This window comes from Hetaerina americana, unplaced genomic scaffold, assembly GCF_022747635.1.
Source record: "Hetaerina americana unplaced genomic scaffold, ioHetAmer1.1.p SCAF_2, whole genome shotgun sequence".
Lineage (NCBI taxonomy): Eukaryota > Metazoa > Arthropoda > Insecta > Odonata > Calopterygidae > Hetaerina > Hetaerina americana.
This window is the reverse complement of record NW_027286763.1, coordinates 63,422,824-63,448,876: the sequence shown is the minus strand read 5'-3', so window position 1 is coordinate 63,448,876 and position 26,053 is coordinate 63,422,824. Positions and strand designations below refer to the sequence as shown.

At 38.1% G+C, this 26,053-nt stretch overlaps 1 protein-coding gene across 1 annotated transcript in view; it reads left to right on the top strand.

Annotated features, from left to right (window-relative positions):
• Positions 1-25,375, top strand: part of nau (myogenic-determination protein nautilus) — a 93,136-nt gene extending 67,761 nt beyond the window's left edge. The window contains exon 4 of the mRNA XM_071585543.1: positions 25,128-25,375. Within this exon, the coding sequence (XP_071441644.1) occupies positions 25,128-25,375 (248 nt within the window). The remainder of the gene's footprint in view (positions 1-25,127) is intronic.
• The last annotated feature ends 678 nt before the right edge of the window (positions 25,376-26,053 follow it).

The following is a 26,053-nucleotide window of genomic DNA, read 5'->3' as shown; positions in this document are numbered from 1 at the left end:
GCATTTATGTGATACCAAAAACTAAAAATACGAAAAAGGAGAGAAATATAAATACAGAAACCGAATAAATTTAGAATTTTTTTATGTGAACTCACGGACGCTATAAAACCTCCCGGAATCCTTCTTAAATAGGCTCAATAATTCTAATAAGGGAGGATTTGGGGAAGAATGATTTATTTTACTACTTAGCACATGTGGAGTATATTTGAGTAGCATAATATAATTTCCGAAAGTTTTGAAAAACGTTCAGCGAATAGATTGGCACACTGCCAACTAAATGTATTAACTGTTAGAATTTCCTACACTCTCTTCTTAATGGAAACATTTGTTAAATCAAAGTTAATGCCAAGAATGAAGAGGAGATGACGGAAGGACAAATCCGGTGGTGAAAGATTAAGTTGAAGTCGTACGCGAAAATATTCCTTAAAACTAACTAAGCACCAAGATACGAGTGGAGAGGGACACGCTAAGGGAAAAAATCTTTTGAAAAAAAATGGAATAATTCATAGGCATAACTTTCGAAATGACGACATCATAGGACCCTGAGCTCAATGCGTATGTTATTGAATCGCTTTTTTTATAAAAAAAACGATTTTGAATGTTTTTCATTCATAAATATGTCTTAAAAGGAATCCTTAGTGTACGAAAACATCAACATTAATAAGGAATAGTATACGAGTCACTTCCGGTTGTTTTATTTTTCAATTTTTTTCATCCTTCCACATATTCGACTCATAGAGCTAAATCCTGTCAGCCCACAAACTACTTTTTCCGGGTGGAGTCTCCTCCAAAAGTCACCACTCACCTACTACATCCAACTCCTCCGATCATAAAAATTCCCAAAATTTGAGGAATTATCGGCATTGCGTAAACAAATTCTTTTGGTGTGGCTAATTTATGGTTAAGAACAAAATAATTGAAAATTTAAAGTTTTAGTTATATTTTAAATAGGAAAATAAATTTGTAAATGTTTTAAGTTAGAAACTTTTACAGTTTGAATCGTGAGAGAAATAAAATAATTTGTGGAAATAGAATTCTATTTTTTCTCCCTCATCAGTAGTCATTATAATTGTATCATTTTCATATTTAATAGCTCAAAGGCACAGGCATGATATATGTGAAGTGGAAAACAATAAATAGATAATACACAAAAGGGAGGAACAAATGAGAGTCATCAATGCTGATGGTACATGCACCTTTCTCAATGGAAGGTATGTATGGAGGGGTTCGAATCCGTGTGCCTAATTAGTGCACCGCTGTCCACATACAGGACTACCAAGTCCCCCGGTGGATATATTACTATTAATATAGCAAATAAAGTTTTATAATGTGAATGGATATATGAAGTCAGAGGGAACGAGATGAATGGTACGCTATTTGACCATCTAGAATTCTATTCTATATTATCTGTTATATCGTCCTAAAATATAAAATTGAGGATCACATTTTCGGTTTTCTCTCCTCACAGTACTCTACAAATATCTCTTCATCCCTAATTAGCCATTGCATAAGGTCTCATTGAACTCTTAACTACCTTCAAAATAATTTTTACTTCAAGCCATTATTGGATTCATGAGTCTGTTCCGAGGTTGTAGGAATAGGCGTTAGAGAAACGAGACAAAGAATGGTGGGTGCTACTTCGTGTTAGAGACATAGTTAATTGATCCATGGCGAAAACCATGGTAATTACGGCTTAATGAACATGGTATTAATTCTCCAATGAAGTTCTAGTAAATGTTAAGCATGTTCGAGATAAGAAATATGATCAAATTCTGATTATTCATATTAATTACTAGGGGTGGCTAGAATAAAGAAATAAAATGAAATTATTGCTGTGAGAACCATGTTGTAATGTCAGTTCCAAACCCGTAACTTGTAAATTACTTCGCATGTTAATTTTTAATTATTAGTTACAAATTACTTATTTTTAATATCATATTTTTCTTGTACATTCTCATATAATTATCAGTCGTCATACAAGGTTTGTAGAAAAAGTATCAGGGACAATTTTTCCAGACGTGACCATACGTCACAGCGCGCTCCCGCCACCGCGCAGGCTCAGTGGTGGAGGGTGTGACCTTCAACACGAAGGTTATACCCCCCAATGGGAGGTAAGATCATTTGCAACGCGACACGACGATTCCCCAACCCCCTTACACTCCTGAATGGGCTCCATCAGACTATTTCCAAATACAAAAAGTGGAATCCATCCTCAAAGAACGCCATCAATGGACCCTAAGTGCCGACAAAGAAGCTTGCACGCTTATCCCTAAGGAATTTCCATTATCTGTGTTCCAGGTAACTTCGAGTCTTGGAAAAGCCGCTGGCAAAAGTGTATTGACGCTCAAGGGATGTCCTTTGAAGAATTTTGAGTCATCGTAGCATAACTGAAATATTTACTTTTCCGAAACTTTTCCCATTACTTGCTTTACCCTTGTAATAATGGTGATCATCTGCAATGTTTTGGTTCACTCACATTTATGGTCTGTAATTGAAGGAATTTCTGTGTTATTTTGCCAATTTTGTTGGATATTTTTGTTTGGTTTTATGAATCCAATCGAAATATTTTTTTTCAATGAAGTCATATATTTTAAGCATGTTGTAAGTATTCCTAATCCATCTTAGGCAATAATCTTTCTCTCAACTGAAATTATTTATTGCTAGAGCGCGTTTTTTTCGGCCTTGGCTCGTGCTGCAGCTTCGCTAAGGACGATTGAGCTTTAGTTTCCCCGTCATAACCATAAACCTATAATTCGTCACCAGTTATGACCCTCTGGAGCAAATTTTTGCCGTCGCGGATAGAGTCAAACACCTGATTAGGAATCTTAATGCGTTTCTGTTTTTGATCGAAATTGAGCAATTTTGTTACGAATTTCGCGGCGACCCGTGTTATTGGTAAAAATCGAATGGCACGAACCAATCGATATGTTTAGGTCCTCAGTAACTTCTCTAACGGTGATTCGATGATTGGCCACTACTATTTTCTTCACTTCATCAATGTTTTCGTTTGTTGTGGACGTACTCGGGCATCCGGCATGCTCTTCGTCCTTCACATCTTCTAGACCCTCTGAGAACATTTTGTACCTCCGATAAACGTTGCTTCGGTCCAAGGTAGGTCTTCATATGCCACAGTCAACATTCGGAATGCGTCCGCGCACGTAATTTCGTTTTTTACACAAAATTTGATAAAGATTCTTTGATCCATTTTTTGAAACAGCCAAAAATCGAAGACAAGCCAAAACATGTCCAAGTAAAAGAGCTGTCAGCAATCAACTGAACATTGAAAATGGTCAAACTTTTTGGCATGACTGAGAGACATAAGTACCAACATAACGCCACAAAAAAATCGAAAATCAAATATACGTAACTCGCCAAAATTCAAAATTCGCGGTACTTTTTGAACAGACCTCGTATATATTTTTCATGTACTTCCAAGGACGAGAAAGACCCATTTTCTAAATGCTCACTTGCAAGTTATTTTTCTAGTGGATAAAATGCAATTGTTATTTACCTGTTCTACTTTTAAACTAAAAAATCAAGTTATTAGCTATTCTTCCAGCAATGAATTATCGTTGGCTTTTTTAAATTACTTATTCATTGGTGTAGTAACATTTTTTTGGAAAATAGGCCATGAACAATGTTAAGGTTATAGATTTTCACCGAAAATTTGTCTGCAGCCATAATCGAGTTCACACATTTTATGATCGTGGTGACTTTGTGAAAGGCTTAATAAAGGCAGTAGTAGTAGTAGTTTTGAGGGGAGGCGACCGACAGCTAAGGTCATTTGCGCCATAGGGGATGGACAGGAAAGGATGAAGGGTGGAGAGAAACCCGGCGTCGGCATTAGCCTACACTTTACGAAAGGCGCCAAGGGGTCCGCAGCTTAACGTCCCATCCGACGGACGCCGTACTCACTCAAAGTGCCCTCCACAAAGCACCTCAAGTAGGGATCGAGATACCTCTGAAAAATATTCCACACCGCCGGGATTTGAACCCGCGCCCTCAGGGTGGGAAGCCACTAAGTTAGCCCCCGCACCATCTCGATCCCCTTAATAAAGGCTTAAGAAAGTTTTATAAATGTCTAATAGAGAAATTTTTGACAAATAAGTAGCATCTAGAACTTTTAAAAATACAATTATTACTGCACACTTTCTAAATATGCGCATTTATTTTTTAATCAAATATAAATAAGCGAAAAATTTGAAACTGATGAAATGCCTTTCTGTAAATTTCATTTCCCCTAGTTATCTCTTGGTCCCACCTGAATTTGTTCTAATTTCAATGTAAACAAAAAAAAAAAAAAAAAAAAAAAAAAAGGAGTTTCCGGTCGGATCAATTTAGTTTCTAATTACCACAGATATTACCGAATACATACATGTACGATATAAACACTAAGAGAAATTGCTGGGTTATTTCCTTTTAAATCTGGAAGTTAATTTTTAAATGAATAAAATATTTCCTCCAAGGTGAGACTACAAATGACTTTATATCACCATGCAGAAGCCTGACATCAAACAAGTTTTTCAAATATTTTTATGAGATAAATCAGCCTCTTGCAAATGCTGAGAATTTACATAATGCCGTAATGTCATCTCTTTCAAACGGAACGGTCTAGAACAATGCAGGTGGTGAAAATAAGTATTTTAGTGAGTCAGTAAATCTAAAAAGCAGTTGATAAAAAAATCTCATTGGTATTTTTTGTTACCTTTGGTTGACTATACATAAACAGTAAATTCATAAATTCGCTAAAGTAAGGCAGCAGTTCTTATATTCATCATGATCGTTTCGGGAATTTTCTAAAATATAGGGTATACTTGGTCTTAAATATTTCAGCTTTGGAATAACTTTCAAGTTCATTGGCCTTCTTTTTAGAAGTTTTAACAGCTGACAGCAATTTTTAAAAAATTACAAGCATTTTAAAGAAATTTTCCAAGTCCATGCAAAGTCTCGGTTGATAAAACAAAACTGTTATTTCCCAAAAGATTATTTGTAATAATAATTGGATTTCAACATTTAAGTTGACTCTTCATATTCCTGTTCCCATCCATAAATGCGATGCTAATCACCCATGCTAATAGTCTCTTTTTGAGTTGTGCTTCTAAATTTACTAATTCTTTATTTTCTCCAACACTACCTGTTTATGGTAGGAAAGAGGCATTAAATGACACCCAATTGCTGCACCGTGAGCTTCATCATAGCTTTTAAAAGGTTGGGACGAATTGAATTTAGGCGATTCTCTTCTAAAATGCAAGCCTCTGTTTTCAATTCAGCACTCCTTCAACGGATAGCGTGGGTACGTTAAAACATATGCTACGAATAATTCGTTTTTACTTTTATTTCCATTAGTCTCACCTTATGAAAGATCCTTTGATTCTCCTATTAGCAGTCCAGTAAACATAGTTGGGGGTTTCCAGTTGTGATTTTGCAAAACTTGTCTTCACAGATGCCTATTTTCACCGGGTTCAAATTCTATGACACCCGTCTATTGCCGTGAGGTTAAACAATGCTGAATAATAATATATAATACTAATAAGCCAGAGGATCTCTCGGTCTGAAATAAGAGACGCTACATTTTATACATTTTACATAACTCAGTCTTAATTCCCCTAAACCAAAAGAATAAATTTCTTATTTTTAAATTGCACTTAATATTTCATTTTTGTGTTCAACGTTTTCAACAATCTTATTCACATGCTGTTGTTGCGGTTATTCTGCAAAGGTTGACCCTTAGTTTTGTGAATGACCAGCGAAAAACCTATTTATATAATAAGGAGTGCTTTTTGCTTTACTTCACTGTATCGCCCTTTGGGTTAAAAAATGTGATTTGTTATCCTATAAGTTTTAAGTTGCATTGCGAAACCCCTAAATTGCTGTAGAAACATGAAAATAGAGTTTATCTGAAACGGAATAGTTTTCAAAAATTTTGTTTGTCAGAGGTACCTAAATAATTACATTACCGACACAGTGCTATATGAAAACATTTCACGAATATAAAAAAGGCAAAAATCAAGAAGCAGAAACTCTTTCCACCCATACCGATCTCTGCTGTTATCATTAAAAAAAATTAATTTCACCGATTTAAAATATCTCAAAGCATTCATTTATACAGTTTTTATTATTGGCTTGAGTTTTCCGACCTTTTCAAGAAGTAAGGTTTGCTAGTCATTCAACATATAGGACATATCCCTTCAATCACCTGAAGGAATCCTTTAAGGGTTTCGGAATAAGAGAGCCGTTGAGTAAGGGGATAAACGCCCCACTTGTACCTCGAAGCCCAGAATAAAGTATCGGGGGCTGCGGGGAGGGGAGATAGGAGTGCTTTTTCATTCGGTAGTCGAGGGAATAGAGGGTGGAGGATGATGGCGGAGAGAGGGAAGGAGGAGGGGGTGGGGGTAGGGGAAACGTTAATGGCCGTGACTAGACATCACCCGTGACAGCCAACGGATGAGTGCACGGCAGAAGTGGTACCGGCAGTGTTGCATCCATTCGCAACATGTGGGTCCCATCTTAGCCGAGTCGCCCCGTAATGATGGCAATAATAACATATCCCAAAGGGAATGAGAGTAGAAGACAGCGAAAGAGTAAAACTTAAAAAGGGACGGAGCGTAAGCGATTGCTGTAACTTGAATTGTGTCGAAAGCGTCCGTGAAAGGAGAAGTGTATTGGTCTTAATCGCCGAAATGCGTGCAAAAAGCATTGTAAAAAGAGAAATCAAGTATATATGGATCGTATGAACGATTTTCTTGTCCATTTTTATTTTTTTATTAGCTGGAGCAACATGATTTTACACCATCCTGGAGTTGAGTGGAGTTTTGGAATAGCATGAAATGTAATTTTTATTTTAAAATGTATGCTCGTTTTAGGTAGGGCTTTGTTAATAAATCGTGGATTAAAGTAGAAAAGACAAGGATTTCAGTTTCTTTCCATTTCCGTTTATTACATCTGCCTGTAAAGTCATCGCTCAAGAACACGCGCATGATTATTTTGATGCAAAATATGACTCCGGTCTCCGAATCTCGGAATCGGGCTTATTTCCAATTAAAAAATGTTCTCCGGAGCGACCCCTTTAAAATAAGGGGAGTCCTCACGTATCTTCGAAGGGTTCTATTTTTTTCGGAAACTTATTGGAGCATGCCTTAGTCATTACTTAATACTCTCGCTTATTTCCTTGGTACCCTGCAGGAGAGCGGTGCAGGGGGGTAGCAGTTGGCAGCGTGACGGACGAGAGAAATGATGCACAGTTTCGAAGCTAAAAGGGAGCGATGAAATTGATGTGAGATTTCAGAGCGATGATGTATGATAATGCCCCATGAAATTTCCTGAGCGCATAGACTCGAGAGTAATTAAGGGAATTTAATACCGATGAATTCAGTGACTGATGAGCGAAACAATGTTAGTGATTGAGCTAGTTCAACTATGAGTGCAGGTACAATAATTAACATACGAATATTTTAGGTCCAGTTATTTAAAAATTATCTAGAATATTTAATATTTTTCTTAGTAATGAATCTTGTTCATAAGCACATTGTCTAATCCGTTGAATAAAACAAATTGAAAAGTGATCTAATAATTAAATCCTTAAAAAAACGATTTATAATGCATATTATCCTAAGCATGATATTCCGATAAGCCAAATACTCTCATCATTTAGTTTTCGTGCATCCATACTTTGGTTTAATTCCATTCCCGATGCTTGTGAAGTTGCGTTTAAACTTAGAGCATGAGATAATTTTGAGTGACAAGAAAATTGATGTTACTTCTTTTGCTGATGTTCAAAGAATTAAATTCAACATTTAATGCTTTGAATCCATCGTTTTTCATTGTTAATCAGCATATATTTAAATAATTTATCATGTGAAAAGTTTAAATGGAATTAATTAATAAAAATAAGGTGGAAATGGGTATCAATCTCCATGTAACTTAAGCTCTAATAAACTCCCTAGATTTCATTACCTTTATGAGAAAATTCGAGGGTGCTTCATTAAGGTAACGAAGATGTATTTTTAATAATGAATAACAGAACTAACATTAATATTCTTCCTCCGTATGCATTCAAATTACGGCGTTAGAATTTAGCGTGTTTGGTTGTACAAGGTAACTAGGGACTGAATTTATCTCAAAGCAACATCCTAAGACGCACATCGGACAGATTTACTTGAGCTCGAAGTACATATATTTGCCTGAGGCTAAGTGCATCCGATTTAGTCTTTGCTAATGAGGCGGTAGAAGAATGTTGTTAAGGAAGTGAACTGGCGGGAGGGAACGAGGAGGAACATTACAACAGCGCAATTTGCTTTTGACAGTTATGCTGGCGTTATTTTATTCCCATCCGAAGAGGAGCGGGGAGAGAAATATCTGGAATCACTTGGCACTGCTCAAAAATTATTTCCAGACCCCATTACGCCGTGTGCGACCTCGTTCGCTTTCAGAGCGTGGGATTTTTTTCTGAAGGCTGGATATGTGTGCAAGAGATTTCTCGTCGGGGAGATGAACGAAAAATTGAATCGGTTTGAAAAGAAATACTAATGAGAGCGGAGTGGGTTTCTTTGGAGGTAAATGAGAGCCAGAAACTCGAAATGGAAAAGAGTAATTGGAGGAGCACAATACTAATACTGTTCTCACAAGTTGATAGGTTTGAGAGAAATTTTAATCCATTTTCAACGAAAAAACAATAAAGTCAAAGGAAAGCTTTCGAAGCAACTGCAAACATTTATCTTCGTCTTAAAATTTTAAGAGCTACAATGCTTTTTGATAAAAAAATAAAACGAAGTATTGGCTGTTGTCCATGAATATTACAGTGAGGCTGGCTGTACCGAAAAGCAATGCTTGACCTTAATAAATGGGTTTCAGTTACTTACCTTTGAGAAAATAATGTCTGTACATTAAAACTATTGTAGATACAATGTATATTTTGAATATTATTATGATGAATAGCAATAATATAATAATGAATAGAAATAATATAATAATGAATAGGAAAAAAAATTATGAATGGGACGAAGGAGAAAATCACTCTAATCTCCCTTGAAATCGATAGTGATTAAATTTGTTAATATTTTTTTATTTATATGAATAAAAGGTGAAATAAGTTTTAAAATAAGAAAATGAAAGTAGTAATGGTATATTACCGTTAAAATTTGATTATCAAAAATGAGAAGGAATAGCTTTCGTATAAATCAAGAAACAGTGATTGCCTAGAGAAAATCTATATTGTTTATTTTATAAAAATTTATTTTAATTGTTTTCAACAAACATGAAGCATTCATGTGTGTATATATGTATGTATGTATATATATATACATATATATATATATATATATATATATATATATATATATATATATATATATATATATATATATATATATATATATGTGTGTGTGTGTGTGTGTGTGTGTGTGTGTGTGTGTATGAAGTAAGCCCTAGTGAACAAAGACAAAAACACAGAAACATACCAAGAGAGAAAAGGGACACTCGGTTTCGAATTTTCGGTGGTCCAAGCAACCTTTCACAAGAAATAGAAGTCGGCTCTCTCCCTCATAAAAAATATATATATATGTGTGTTTGTATATATGTAATTATATTATATATTATAATTAATAATATGTAATTATATAATAACTATAAAAACATCACATCAGGGTAGGGTAGGAATTATATATAATAATTAATAATATATATTTATATAATAACTATAAAAACATCACATAAGGGTAGGGCGGCCAGTTCCTTTCCCTGTGCCAGTTATGGTTTCCCAGAAAGATCTGGTACCCGAAAAATTACTGAGCTTGGGTGGAATTACAGGTGCCCAGAGTGCCTTGAACCGGAGAACCCGGAATCCGGCCTGGGCCCCTCCGGTCAGCAGTCCAACGCTCTACCCCTGGACTACCACGACCCAGGTGTTAGAAGAATGGTATATATATATATATATATATATATATATATATATATGTATATATATATGTATGTATATATATGGGGGACGAGGTAGTCAGGGGTAGAGCGTTTGATTACACGCCTGGAGTTGGATTACTACTGGAAGGCCCGGGTTCGATTCCCGGGCACGGCACTCTGGGCACCCTGAGCTCCACCCAAGCTGTATGATTTTTCGGATACTAGATCTTCTTGGAAAACCATAGCCGGCACGGAAAGGAACTGGTCCACCTTCCCTAATGTATGAATTTCACACGCCAATGGGCTTAGTCCTGGGTGAACACGCCTACCGAACCGAACTTCTGGTTGATTATTGAGTTTGTGGTTTTTATATATTTAGACGTATACACATATATACATAAATAAAAGTTAGTCCATCACTAAACTTGAAGTGCTCAGTCTGAATTTCTAGAATGTTTTTCATCACTTTTTCAGGAAATAGTGACCACTAAATTTTCCGTATTTTATTTTGGCTCTATTTACTCAATAGATTCTGTTGTATCTATATTCAATTATATTTGACCGTAAAACTCTTCAATTTATATTGAAAATTGTCTGTTTAAGTGCACATTATCTTACCCTGAATAATTCTGCTCATAGTCTAAGAAGTGATTCCAAAAAGAATGTTTTTTATTTGACTTTATCCTTCGTTAATCCAATGCTAAATGGCTTACTTATCCCTATCCAAAGATAACCTCGGCGGCATCCGTTTCTTCGCTTAAAACTAGCGTTGGTTGTCATGCTCTTTCTTCGCAGGCAAGAGAGCGACAAATTTACTTGTCTCACGGAAACTGCGTCATTTTATTCGGACAAGTTTCCTTCTGCTACATCACCTCGAGAATCATGCGCTTAGAAATAAATTCTCTATACCTTGTAACTGAAACTTATTTGTCTTTCTTTATTTATTTTTTAGTACGATTCCTTCAGCTTAAATATACTTGTAATCATATACTATAATGGTAGATGCATTATGTTTCTGCTCGTAGTTTTCTACATTGATTACTGCGTTAAGCATGAGAAATTTAATGTTAGTTTTAACAGGCGATCTCATTTCAAAAAAATAAATCGAGAAAATGAAAACTACAAAATATCACAAAACGTCTTTATCGTCCAACTGGGAGCTAGTGTTTAAGCTAAACGGTCTAAGGACCGTTTAGTTTAAAAACAAAACTATGTTTATTAAAAACTTAGAAGAATGATGATATGCTAAATCAGTTGAATACGGACTTGCGAAGTACATGTTTGCCATCAGTGTCGTCGGAATTTGAATGAAGGGATATGGAATGTAAAGGTGTATGAACTGTATCAAGCCAGGACTGGAGGATGGCCTTGACTTTTGAATACCTGTACGTGGTTTGTATAATAATTCCCGGGACAAGTTTCATGATTCGAAAAAAAATCTTTTAAGTACATCCCTTCAGCGCTGATACACTTCTGCCAGTGGCTTTTCCACGACTCGGAAGGATTCCTGGCAGGCGGATTCCGGAAGGTCCTTAAGGGTAAGCGTGCAAGCTTCTTTGAGGGCACTTAAGGTCCATTGGCGGTGCTCTTTGAAGGAGGATTTCACTTTTCGAAGCAGGAAATAGTATTCTGGTGCCAAGTCGGGACTGTAACGGGGAGGACTGTCGGGACTGTAAGGGGGAGAATAAGGACTGTAAAATACATGTAAGGGGGATCGGGAATCGTCGCGATGACGTTGCAGAAGGTCTTCTCTAGCAGACACACTACTCTGCTCTTGGTCGTCCGTCAAGTCCTTTGGGACGAATGTATCGCATATCTTTCGCATCACCAATGTTCAGTGATAATGGTGTGCACTGTCATCTTATCAATATCAATGCGATCAGTGATCATGCGCACTCTTAACCGACGGTCTGAATTCAGGACTTAATGCACACGTCAGGAAAAAATTGTCGCCGATACATATCATATAAACCTCGTATGCTTCAAAATATATATTTTCAATTAAGCGAATTAATGAACTATGTATTGATTGGAAAGATATATTTTAAGAGTAATATTCGAATAAATTTCTCGCCATGGTTTTCATAGTTATCGTAATAGTAAAATCCTAAATAATTCTTTCGGTTTTAAATGAACTTGAAATTAATAGGGAATCGGCTAATGCCCGGCAAAGCATTCTAGATTCTTAGTACGGGAAACGGCGTCCTGGTCAATGAATAAATCACTCCCTTCTATTGATAAATTAAAAACAGAGAAGTGTCACTGAAAATGTTTTTCAACCATTAAAATCGAGATGGATATAATAATATCATATACTATGGAAAATATAATTTCATTTGCTAACCGCGGAACCGAATCCATGGCGCCGTAAATTATTACGGGCGGAATGAATTAAAAAACCGTTTTTTTTCATTAAGTCAGAAAATCCTTAGGGCCCTTTTTGCGCAAGTTCGTGGAATTAATGCTTATTTCAATAAAAATTGACTTTTTTGACTTTTGCTGTAAAATATATATTTATCAAATAATTTATCTTCAATAATAAAATTATGTAGGAAATACGAGTTACAGAAGAGTTTGGGGTTAGGAATTTAAACACATTGGGTTGTCAGGTTGTCCTGTTAGGCGCAATTAAGGAGTGCAGCGATGTTCAGTATATGGCCATCTACAAACCTACCTTAAAAGGTCACATAACAATTATTATTATTATTATGTAACAATAAATTTTTTTTCTTATTTTTAATACCTGCTTATAATTATAATCAGTAAAACGGAATTACTTTTGGATTAGCGTTAGGTTAAATAACAGCTCCTCCAGAGAGAGCATTTGTGCTTTCCCTTTGGGCCCAGTCTCACTGCTTCCAGCTCCATCCCATAAAACATTCTCTCATTATTACTCCCGATGACAACTTACGGATCGAGAATTCGAAGGGAGCAGTTGCGAAAGAAACGGGCTTCAGAGGAATGGAGGTGAGGGTTACAGGATAGAGTGATTAAGGGGTATCTGAAGGGGGGGCAAGAAGAGTCGATAAGAGGATTACGCGGGAATTTAGGATAATGTAACAGGCACTGGGACCCACAGTGACAGGCAGAGGGCGAGAGAGGAGCTCCGAAGGAGATAATCAAAAGCGTATCGCACAGAGGTACGACGACCACCCACGGACGGAAGGCAACGGTCTCCTCTCCCCTTCTAAATCTGTCTCCGCGGGCATAAAGGTCGGGGAGGGGAAGAGGGGGAATTTTTCGACTCCCTGGCCGAGGCGGAGTGGGCAGGGGCGGGAAGGAGGGTGAGGACGAAAATTCGGCGCGAGAGGATGGAACGAGGGAGAGATGGCCGAGGGTGGAAAGAGTCGACGGATGAAAGCGTGTAAATGTGTGTGTGTGTGTGTGTGCGTGTGTGTAGGAGAGGAATGAGATAGGAAGAGACTACATTCTTGAAAAAAATAGATCCGTTTCAACCTCATTTCGTCATTCCTAACGCGGGGGCGCGGTGGGCCTGGGAGTAAGATAGAGGTGAATGGAACGGCAATAAAATAGAAGGAAACTGAGCGAGTTAGACATCACAGAAGGAATCGTGTGGAACCGTTGGAACACAAGTACCAACAGTAGTGCCAGAAATAAACTTTTCTGTCGAATCATCCGTATGAATGATAATTTACAGTCCATTTTATTTTGATATTTCCGCACGATTCAGTCGGATGACGAACGTTTCAGCGTGTTAAACTATAGGTAGTGGGTTCAAGTCCCACCTAGGATATTATTGCTGGGTATAATCTAGTGGTTCGGCCTCTATGGCACCTGGAAATAAGCCAACAGAGGCTAATCGCGGTCCAAGTGCCTCGCGGGCCATAAGATGCGCTCCATGAGTAAAATAATGAAATGTTTTGTAACCTCATGAATTATATTTTCAATGTGTCCTGAAAAATTCTATGCTCATAAAATATTCTCTAAGTATATAATTCCTTTTAAAATTATTCCTGGTGACCGTCTTACCTATTACATGCATTAATTTCCAAATTATTTTCATCATTTTTGAGAGATATTAACACTGTATTATTCATATATATACTTCGTTATTAAAATCCAGGATATAATAAACCGGCATATGCTTGCTTCTTACCTGCTCATTATGTCACCAGACAGTTGTTGTTCCGTACATTTCCACGATTGCAAAAATGAATAAATCTCTTTAAGCATAAAGTATTTGCTGAAGATAAACTATGAATAAGGAGATTTAATTTATTTTTGGCATTCGCATAGGATTCTAGAATCTCAAAATTGTGTTATAAAATAAATTCATTATGATAAACCAACTGAACATCAATTTTATTTAACTAACTTTATTCATAAGGAGGTGGGTGCTGGAGATGAAATGGATGTAAAATAAGAATTGAATTAGTACAGAGATTAACAGTGGAAGAAGTGACCACTGAGCATGATTAGAGAAAAAATCAGACAGCTTAATCATATCTGGAGATATCACTTTTTTATTTAAGGATATTAGACAGAATTTCTGTCATGAACTAGGCTAAGACATTCAGCATTAAAAAGGAATCATTAGTAGGCGGCAAACAACCAATCTTCGTACTGTAATATTAATGATTAATACTCATTATCAAAGTGATATTTAATAAGAGGGACAATATTTCCTAAAATTCTTTCGTGCCAACACTCATTCTATCTTGAAATTAACATGGAAAAGATTAATCATTTTTTCTTAATTTGAAAGTTTTTGAGGCATCATGCGGTCTACATACATTGATATAAAAGGTTTTTCACAAGACCCAAGTTTCTCTTCTCCATGTGAAATACACTCCACTGTTTTTTACATATCTTTCGTAACGACTGTATCTTTGGTTTAATATTACACGCCTATAATGTTGAATTGTAATCACCATCTAATGTGGGTCAAAAAAACCGTTACTCTTATGTGGGAAGAATACCAAACTCAATTAACCGTGCCTCATTTTTTTCAATTTAACAGGTGAAATCATTGTCTTTCATTCAATTTTCTGGATTATATAGATTTTCTCAATAAACCAGTACTGCGTACTACAAAGGTGGGGGAAAAACGTGGCCTCATCTCCGTATGCCAAAGAAGTAAGGACACACCCGATGTTTGCCATGACGATGCGACTTGGCGCGTGAGTAAAGCATAATGTGGTGGAGGAAGGAAAATGATGTATGACATTTTTATGCGTAAAGTAGAATATGTCAAATGAAAAAAGTTACCAAAGTCACCAAAAAATAGATTTGCCGTATTATCGTTTTTCCATTAATATCCAACTGTTATTTCTTACACTTCACAAAATACCTTCACGAGAAAGAAGGAAATGTCGGTGTCGCTTCGAAACACTTTCATAATTTCTCTTTCTAGCTCTAGCAACACTTAAAAAACTAAACAATAAAATCGAAATGAATAGGAGCTCGGTTATAACTGGGTTCACAATTTTACTCAAAATAATCATTAATCGGTGGGGTTTTTATTAATCTTTAAGAACGGTTTACATCACTTTTTCATTTTCACATTAAAAGTTTCGGTCATATATCTCACCGCTTAAAATTTGATCATGACTCTTCTACACTTTACACCCCTAGCCAGGGTTTGGTTTTCCTTGTGGTTTTCCTGCTATTTTTCAAGTTTTAGCTGTTTGACAAGCATGCAATAAAACATTTTCTTTTGTGGAATTTCTACGCCTAGAGTGAAGTTTTAAGAGAGGTTTATGCTATTTAAAGTCATACAAATGTGTATTCAATACTTGATAAAAAACCATAAACACCGTAATCAACCCGAAGGTCGGTTTAGTAGGTGATGGTAGAGATCACCCAGTACTAAGCCCTATATGGCGTGTGAAAATTCACACATCAGGGTAGGGGGGCCAGTTCCTTTCCCTGTGCCGGTTATGGTTTCCCAAGAAGACCTGGTACCCGAAAAATCACTTTAGCTTGGGTGGAGCTGCAGGTGCCCAGAGTGCCTTGCCCGGAAATCGAACACGGGACCCTCCGGTCAGTAGTCCAACGCTCTGCCCACTGGACTACCGCGACCCACCAATACTTGATAATGACTCAAATTAAAATTGAAAAACGATGGAGATAAAAGGAAGTGTTAAGGTACTGTATGTACATTATAATGAATCATTGTATTCAAGAAATGTTTTTAAAGAGATACACAAATATATACATAAACACTCCGCTAATCACCACAGGATCATGTTGCTGGAGATTTCCTTCATATGTCATTAATATTGCTGTTGATTACATCATTCAAGAGCATTAAGTGCATTTTACATTCAAGCAGCCGTAGTGGTTGTACTTGTTATTTTCTAATGCTAATGATCGAGGACTGAGCGAGGTGACATCAATTTCCTATTCCTACGTGTAGTCTCGCCCGGCATTCTACTGCCATTGACTTATTTTTGCCTGCCAACTCCTCAGTAAAATTATCATTTTCTCTAAGTATCAGCATTTAGTCATACAGTATGTCCTTTATTAATTGGACTCATCACGCTATGATTGTGAACTCACCGTTTCTAAAGAATTTCAAACAAATATTTCCAAAAATATTACGACGCTCTCATCTCTTTAATTACAATTTTCAAGGGAACAAGCAGCTTTCTTTTGTAACATGCTGAATTGAGAAACTCCATTTTTCACCTCAGGGTAATACTTTACAGCAGGAGAGTAGTTCTACTGCAGAATACCCCTATTGTGTTTCGCTGTGTGCCTCTGTTATTATTGGGCTTTCAAATACTTTGACCAGTCCTTTTTGTTCATATCGTACCAATGCACTGCTAAAATGGATTTACGAGCTCGTATATGCATAAGCCATCGGTCGATGTCGAAGATATTTTAAAATTATTTTAGGCGCGACGGACGATGGGGTGGTTTAGATTTCCGTGGAAGAAGACGTGATAAGGGTAAAACACACGCAAAAGAGAGGTTGGAGAGAGAAAGGGTGGGATGAATAGGTGGTGAAAGATTTGAAATAAAGGAAGGAGGAGGGTTAGGAGAATGCTGAGGAAGGATTTGTAACAGGTGACCCTTCGGTCTTCGATTGATAACCTCGGATGAGAGCGATGAGGCGAGTGCAAAATATGCTTCCGGTTTTCACTTGTCCCCCTCCATTAATGTCCCCCGGAGCGTTCCGGGGGAATTACAAAAGCGAATCGAGTGGGTGAATTAATCCGCTCACCACGTCTATTAATAAATATTTTAGGCGCGTCAGTAGGGAATGTTTTTTGCTACCCTCTCTCTCTCTCTTTCTCGCTCGGCTCGTGCCTTCGATTAAAGTGAATGGTATAAAATTATAGTCCCAAATATACTTTTGGCTACTTACATAAAAGAAGGAATCCCGTCAGCATATATTTGGTCACTATTCTTTACTCTCACCTGTGCTTCCATGACTGCACCACTAATTAGTCAACTCGTTTGAAAATCTTTCGGGATATTGTGCTGCGAGTCGAAAAATGTGCTTCATTTAATTTTCTCCACACTGGTCGCAAGGAAATATATTCATTACACTTAATGTGAAATTATGAGTATATTTCTTATTCTGCTATCAACGTCGCAAATTACCTCATTTCAAGGATCGGCCATTCTTTGATGAATAACAATAGTGAATTTGCCTTACTTTTATGAATAGAAAAACCTTCGTAGTTTTAATAGCTGCCCAACGTTACATTTGCGGATGCCCTCAGTAAGAACACAAATTTTAAATTTCAGGAGTTTCAAAAATGGTAAACAATCTTAAATGTAAGAAATAAAGTGTGTAATCCCACAGTTTGTGGTTGTAGTACGTTACGAGTGAGTTCATTAAATATAAATTATAAGAACTGCCGGCTGAATCTGATTTTGAAGCCAACGATTATTGATCGAGTTTAAAATTGTAACTAAATACAAACATTTACAATGAAAAGGAATGAATCAAAGTTTCCGTAAAATATGCACATTAAAAAATAAGTTTTCGGAAGTATTCCAATTTACCAATACTTAACTTTCTATGGATTCATCAGCTAAACACCTGTCTAAATATCCAAAATATTTTTAGCATTTTTCTTGAACGTTCTTCGTTGAACTATGGTCAACCGATATACAAAAGTCAGTGGTAAGTATACTTGATATTCGGAGCAAATAATAAGTTGTAACTACCTTTAAATTGTATTTTTCTAATTTAGTAATTAGCAAACTACCCACATTTATTTTAACAAACCTGCATGTTTGTTTGGTTTCACCCTCAGGAGATGTAATGTTTTAATATTACTTCCACAATAAAAAATACTCCAGCTTCTCTATATTTATGATTGTTTATTACGCATATTTTTCATTAGATTGATGAAATGAATCCTCTTCATTCATTATCTAATAGAACAATTATCCTCTGAGGAAGAGACATTTAATTTCCAATCCATGCATAGATTCGCCGAGGAGTATTTACAATTGGATAAAATTGGCAACGGGAGCGACACACCGAAACATCTCAAGACCAAAGAGAAATTCTTCTCTGAGTAATTCAATACAATTTGATGCAACTCCGCTCTGACAGACGGGCTCAAGGGTAGACGAGACAACCTTGGCGGCGTTGTAACGAGTGTCACAGATGCGTTAAATCTCTGAATCCATTGGATTCGGGTCTGAGGATGGAAAAAAATTCAGCGGAGGTGGGAAAGCAAATTTAAAAAAATAACTAAATAAAATAGCTTTCAGATCAAAATATCCTCGTGCACATGTGAGTGTGGGCGTTTGAATCCTTGGCCGTTGGAGGAAAAAAAAGAAAAAAGAACGAATGGGGAGAAGAAAAGGTAGCCGGTGCGGAGTAGGAGGGTTTTAGAGAAAGGGCACGGAAGTGATGTGGAGCGAGAGAGCTCGAGGAAAGACGAGAATGAAGGAGAGGGAAAAGATGTCGCGGGATGGAAAAGGGAGGAACCGAGCCCGGGCGAGTTATCCCGCATGTTTTTCATTTCGAAGGAACCGTTGAGTATTATTCGGAGAAGTTTGGTGAGAGAAAATAAAAGGAACATGGAATGGAGGGGACACGGAATACGCGGGACCGTTTCCATGCAAGAGCTTGGGTGTGACGCGTCCGTCCATCCATCCAGTCCTTCACGGGAGGGCTTGCATCGAGGGCGATGACATGACGAGAATTCGCGGCCAAAATCGAGTACGTATTGAGGAGGTGATTTATACGCCTATTTTCGGTTTTAGACTCTTGTCGTGCGGCGGTTTCTAGTCGAAATGAAATCCCTTCCTTCTCCGTTACACCTCTCTCGCCCAACATCCCGGTGACGTCCTCGACAAAAAATTGCGTAAGTGGCAAGCACGCTATCGTTCAGTCCGTACGGCCAACTAATCCTGCAATCTAGAAACTTGGCAACCTCAGGAGGTACCCCTCCGCACTCCGCAAGGAACTGTTTTCAAACGCGACTATGTTTTGAATCCCGCGTTGCTTGCAGCGTAGTGATAATTCCGCTAAACCCACTGGCTTCTCTAATCAACACGTTCTTCTTTAATTCCTATTGATTAATGCGGATATGTTAATCAGCTGTTTTTGACCTGTGATCTAATTATCCCCTGCGCGAAACTTGCCCAAACCGAGGTAGGAAAAAATACGCTACGTAATAACTTATACATGAAATCATTACGTAATTAAAAACGCTACTGCTACAATGATGAATTGCCGTTTTCTTTTAAGTATATGGGAGTTACCCGCCATAAAGCTGTACGAAAGTTTGACGAATGATTTTTCATGATAACTAATAGGTGTGAAAAATATATAAAGACGCTTGGGGAGGACGGCCTATGAAAATCCCATGCATAGCTACCTTTAATCGAGGGTTTTCGCTAAGATGACATTGCATATATATTTGGGTACCGTTTGAGTTTACATTTTTGTGTATACAGCATTTTGTTGTTCAACATTTATCACCCCCTGCGGAAACTGGGAGGGACTAGGATTTACGAGATCATTTCTGAAGACCTTGCAGCATCCTCAGAGAAACGATGATTGACAAAATGCCCCACGCGTAGAAAAACTTCAAAGCTACCATGAGTGCGAGAGCGAGATGTTGGCCAATCGATCCGTAAGACGGCAGTCTCTGAGAAGATCGGCCGCGACGTAAACGAGTAGGAGGGGATATTGAGGCACGAGAGATTGGGAGGGAAGAGGCTGAGGTTGACAGAGAGAGCAAGAAATGACGAAAGGAAGGGATTTATGAGATGGAGCATGAAGGGGAAGAGAACATGAAGGGGAAGAGAGAGAGATGCATCAGGGGAGATGAAAGGTGAGTCTGTTTCCATGGCAGGGGAAAGATATTGAATGCCACAATGGCCAGAGGACGAGGCTGAATATTTAGGGAAGGACGGATAAGGAGCCAAAAGATTGAGGGAAGTGGTTTGGGGAAGGTGGTGGTGGAAAGGGAAATTGTTGAAAGGCGGGCGGAGACGCCGGAATGAATACGGGAGTTGCGGTGAATGGGGGCTGTTATTGGCCGAGAGGGTCGGAGATGAAAATGGATTATGGCCGGGAGAATGGGAATTAGGCGGGGTGGGCAGGGTTCGAAAGAGGGATGAGGGTAGTATTTTTTCGGTGATTTTATTCAAAATATGGTTGACCGGGGAGGATCCAGGGTCGATTATCATGAAATGAGATCAAGGAGATGCAAGAGTGGGAGCTTCAAAGGAAGCTTAGCTTGAAGGGTTGGTGTCAGGCGCACAGCCACTCCAGAGAGCGCTCATGTATTTTAACGAGTACAAGCTCTCGGCGGGTAAGAGGGCTTTATATCCAGTAGGTTAACTTTGTCCGCATTTTGGCATTTTTATGTCCTAGTAATACGTGTACAAAGTTTTTTACATCAGTGAAAAATTATTTCATGTTTGGAAGAGAGGTTAATAAATGGAAAGATATCCTGCGTACAGGTGGCAATTTATTATTAACATGTCCGAATTTTCAACACACTCCGCTCCATGGAGCTCTGTTCTTTGTCAACTCACATTACATCAGCATATCAGCAATAATGTAACCGTTTCTAGAAACTTCCATTTTCATTAGTGTCCGAATCATCGCACCAACAATATAATATACACGTATCTCCAAGCCGATCTGATTGAGGGAAGTTCCACTTCAATTTTCAATTCACCGAAGATATCTAGCCGCTTATCTGTTGAACTGCAATTATTTTGAGGAAGATCTGAATGAAATAATTATACAAGTGGATGGGGTGATGATAGAGTTGGGCTGGGAGTGATTTTGTTTTTTTAAAGAGAGCTGGAAAGAAATGTAGGCCCTAATTCTCTTTTTCTCGAGGGAAAAGCCATGAGGCGCGGTCATGTTTATTTTAAGATAGTCCTCATCCACCTCTTCCTTCCCTTTTCCCCCTCCCTCTCTCTCTTAACGACATCTTGAGTTTCGGATTTCGGCTCACGTTATTAAGGGTGAGTGAAGACTTGGCCTCGACCCCTTCCCGTTCCCTCTCTCCTCTCATCCGTCACTCTCGCCTCCTTTCCTCCCTTCCCCTCAATTTCCTTCCCTCACGGTATCGCGATTTCATCCCCACTCCCTGTCTGCCAGTCCTCTCTCTCCCCTCCACTCTGTCAACTCAAACCGCCACCACCCCCATCATTCACATCCTCTGGTGCTCCCGCGCAAATTGTCGATGACTTCGCCCGGTCAGAGCGGAGGATTCCGGTGTTGCCGCCGGCCATTGCGATGGCGCCCACCAGCGACCTAGTCGGGAAATAATTACCTCAAAATTACCTGTATTATGTGGAGACGATGAAACGGAGCGTAGGAGAGTGTTTCTCTAATTTGCGAGAGGTAAGAAAAGTTTCTCACGCTTAAAAAAATGAAAGATAGACCCTAGGATCTAAGAATGACTTTCGTTAATCTCCGATATGAGCTTCATAGAGATATAAATTCAAATCACTGATGAAACATTCTACACGTCTTTCCAATGATAGTCGCCCGGCTGACCTACATTCAGTTCTGAAAGCTATCTTCTACTTATATGCGCTAAATTTAGACTTTCGGCGCGCATAATGGCATACATTATTCCATTATTTAACTTTCGAAGTAATACCTCACCCAGCTTCAGCGTAGTGAAGTGATAGGCTAACCTCGTGATTTTTAGAATAACGTAAACTCGATAAGTTTTTAAAAGCATGTGGAATTTCATTTAGACGTATTTACTTTCCATGTCATTCTCGTTCTGTTCCCCCCCTTTTTTATTTATTGCTTTTAATTTATTTTGATATTAATCCGAAAAATAGCACTTTTTGGCCCTTGCATTGGAGTTTTTAGTTTATGCATATCACAATAGACAAAATTATAAACACCCAAATCCAAGGAATTGAACCTCTAGATTGGCACGACCTCTAGATTGGCAGGCGAGTACGTTACCCTGCCGCCACCACCCCATCACTCACCTCTTGAGCCAGCAAAATTTCAAATATTTATCCATTAACCCAATGTATCATCCATATGTACATTATTCGACCTTGCTTCGCATCATTTTTCATGACCAAATAGTTATTCAAACCCTCATTAATTCTTATATTCACGTATATGACGTTGGGTTAGATGGAATAAGGCTCCATATGGTCCTTATTTCGCCCAAATAAAGACCTCTATCTATCTTTTTATCTACTACTTTCATTTTCATACAGCGATTTTATGGAATTTAGTAAGCTTTCATTAATGCATTTTCCCTAAAACCTTTTCTAGCTTTCCTTACCCTGTCTAGTGTCTACTCCAAAACAACATACGTAAACATGATAGACTTTCGTCTATCATACTCTTGTTTCTAAATTACTTATATATCCTTCCAGGCAATAATAATTCTCAATGCCCACCCATATGTTTTGTTCAATTTTAACTTTAAAGCCTGTCTGACAGTGTTTAACCCAGTATTTTCCCCGTTATGCTAGAAAAAATAAATTATCCGAAACTCTTATGTCCCATCTGATTCGCCGACCATTTACATAAAGGTATAATTTATGATTTTTACTATTTCCTATCAAACAGAACTTTAGTTTACAGAAATAGTGAACGTGGGACGTTGTCTAAATTTAATAATTGTCTTAATCCAAGAAATGCAGGGCCTGGATGATAAATCTGAAGTCGCTCCAACGGTAGACGAAAAATATATATGTTAGAATTCATTTCTTGCTGAAAAATTTCACTAGTACGAAATCACCGCGAGGAACTACGAATGCTGGGATGTTGCCCAAGTGATGTCACCGGACTGCATCCATCGGTACGCTGCTTTAGCTTCAGACAGTCTCCAGAGTAACAAACTCCAAAGATTTCGATAAAAGTCGAAAAAGCGAAATCAGATTATACAAGAAAAATGTGTGGCACAATTTTCACAAACGCTCCGATTTTTGTTATTAAATATACTTTCCATCTTTCCTCCAACTTTCATCATATTTTTACAAGCATTCGGCCAACCTCCAGCATTTTCCCGCCAATTTACAGGAGATTAGCTGCAATTTCAAATTATTGAAACCCAATCTTCTCTAAATAAAAGCGTAAACATCCCCTGTCCATAAGACCTGCAATGTAACTGACATTATATGTTCACGAGAGTTTTGATAGTGGGTATCATGTCTGTGGGCTGCCAGAGAGACAGATGCGGAAGAAGGGTTGCAGTAGGCGCGGTGATTTAAATGCGAATGTTGAGAAGTGTGATGCATATGCCATGCATACGCCGTCTGCCAACGTAGGAGGGGTCGAGCATGTAATTCTGTTGGTAAAATGCATTGCGGGAGGTGAATAGATAAGTAGAATAAGATGGGAGAAAGATGGTGAGTTTAGATGAGAAATAAGTGTTGGTGAAGATAGGACATGCTTCACATTTGGGTCAATTGCAGGCTGTTGGTGTGGACTTGTTGGTTTCGGAAGGTTTAGATAAGGGTTTAGTGGATATCAGTTTATGCATATTATAGATTGGCGGTTCGTTGAAAAATGACGGAAGAACATTAAGGTAGCATGTTAGCCGTTTATTGTGGTTGGTTAAACAGCGGGTGGGAGAGGGATGGGATTTGGTTTTTGAAAATTGGGCATTTTTTTGCATCTAAGTTTATTGCAGGGCATGGGAGTGTCTTTGGAACGGGGCGGGGAGATAATGAATGAGTGGATTGGTTGATAAGAGAAGATCTGATAAGTTACGCGGGACGTCTGAAAGTAACGGAGGGATATTTGGGAAAAAGGTTGGTGGTTGAATTATGGTTTCCGAGGATAGGGTAAATCCACACCATCTACCGTGACTCACAAGTGGAAGTGAATAGGTTATCTGCTATAGTATACTTTAGTGCATATTAAATAAACATATTGAAATAGAATGGTAGCAATACGAGTTAGTAAAGTTTCACATTTCCTAAATTACGCGTGTAAGCACGCATTAGTAAAAACAAGGACTTTCAACCTGGTTTCTCAGCTTCAAACCCAGCGAAATAGCGAAACATGGTTTATTATGCTTCAAATTATTCTCCCTTCAAATTCAAATGAGATGGCATATTGAGCTTCTGAAGGACGATGGGTTTATATATGTTTCTTCTCTGTTTTCTTCAGAGTATTCTTTTTACAATTTAGGAATAAATGGCAATTTTAGGCATAAATGATCTTCACACGCAATATTCATTAATTAGTCAAATGAAATAAACCGCATAACAAGAGTGTTATTTTGCATACTGCGGATGACAATCAGTATTAATCAAATGAAAACATTACAAGCATTTAACAATAATGAAAAGGAGATAAATTGCAAACGTTGAACGGAAATGATATCTTAAGGAATATGATACATAAGGTGCTTAATATAAAATTTGATATTGCAATTAAAATGACCGCCGCTCTTCTGTCACGTCAATGGGACGTTAAGTTAATGAATTAGGAATTCTTTCTTTTGGAAATGGAAAAGGTTAATATCCATAAGATATAGCGTTCATGCAAAAAATCTTAAGAAACCGCTATTTACCAATTAATCGGATTTAAAGCTTTCCAAGATGCATATACATATCCTGCAGTGTAACAGTTTTTCTGTTATTGAATAGAAATGAATTGGAAAAGGGTATAATTGGTGACTTTATAACATTATACATTTTAGACTATTATACGGATTCATTGAAACCATCGCAGATATTTGCCCATGCTGTTGATCTACTCCTCATTTTCACAGTGAAATATAGGTTTTCACGCCGCATACGTTGCTTCTAACACCAGGCATTCTTTCCTCTTTCCCAAGGTGGTGGCGACGAAGGGCAGGACGGGAGCCCAGGCGGGAGGTCTTCGGCGGAGTACGGCGATAGCGGGGTGTCTGCGTCCCTCGCCGCCTCCAGCCTCGACTGTCTCAGCCTCATAGTGGAGAGCATCAGTGGGGGTGGGAGCGGCGGGGGCGGAGTGTCTGGAGGAAGCGGCGGCGGCGTCGGGAGCCCCGCTTCCTCGGCGTCCTTGGGATCACAGCGGCACCACGCGGACACCCCGCCACGGTAGCCCCTTCGCAGAGGAATGGAGGGACCAACACAAGCGGGTGGACCACGAGCCGTCTTGCCAGTCCGGCGCAAAAAAACTATCGTTTTGTTTTTGATGGAACCACGAGGCTAATGACGTTTCTTCATAATGGAATCGACGAAACTAATTTAGGAATAGGGTGCAGGATTCTGAACTGAAATTTGAATGTGTCTTGTGCATCCTTTCGACGAGTCAATCGTTAAGACATACCAGAGGTCGGAAGTAATCCCGATCCAAGTTCATGTGCAATAGAGTAGGTTAAAATTGTATGAGGTGAATAAAATTGTGAAAGAGTGGAAAAGTAGTGACATTTTAGGTATCATTACATGTAAAGAGAACTACTGATTGCATCACCTATGCTAACAAATTGAAGGATGATATTAATTTTCATATTTCCTCTTCTCCGCTTCATGTATCTTTTACTTGATTGGATGAAGATTTGCTTGCGGGGAGCAGGTGTCAAAAACACAAAGGTGAACGAGATGCATTCAAAGTGTTGGACACCAGTGAACAATTTTCAACGGTCATAATTTGACGGTAAATAATTAAAACTGAGTAAATTCTTGGACTCAGTCACTTGTTTGTAGGTAATGCCTTATCTATCTCAATAAGAAACGCCCTGTATTACACGAAGTAATGCTATGGTGCCTTTAATTTCTA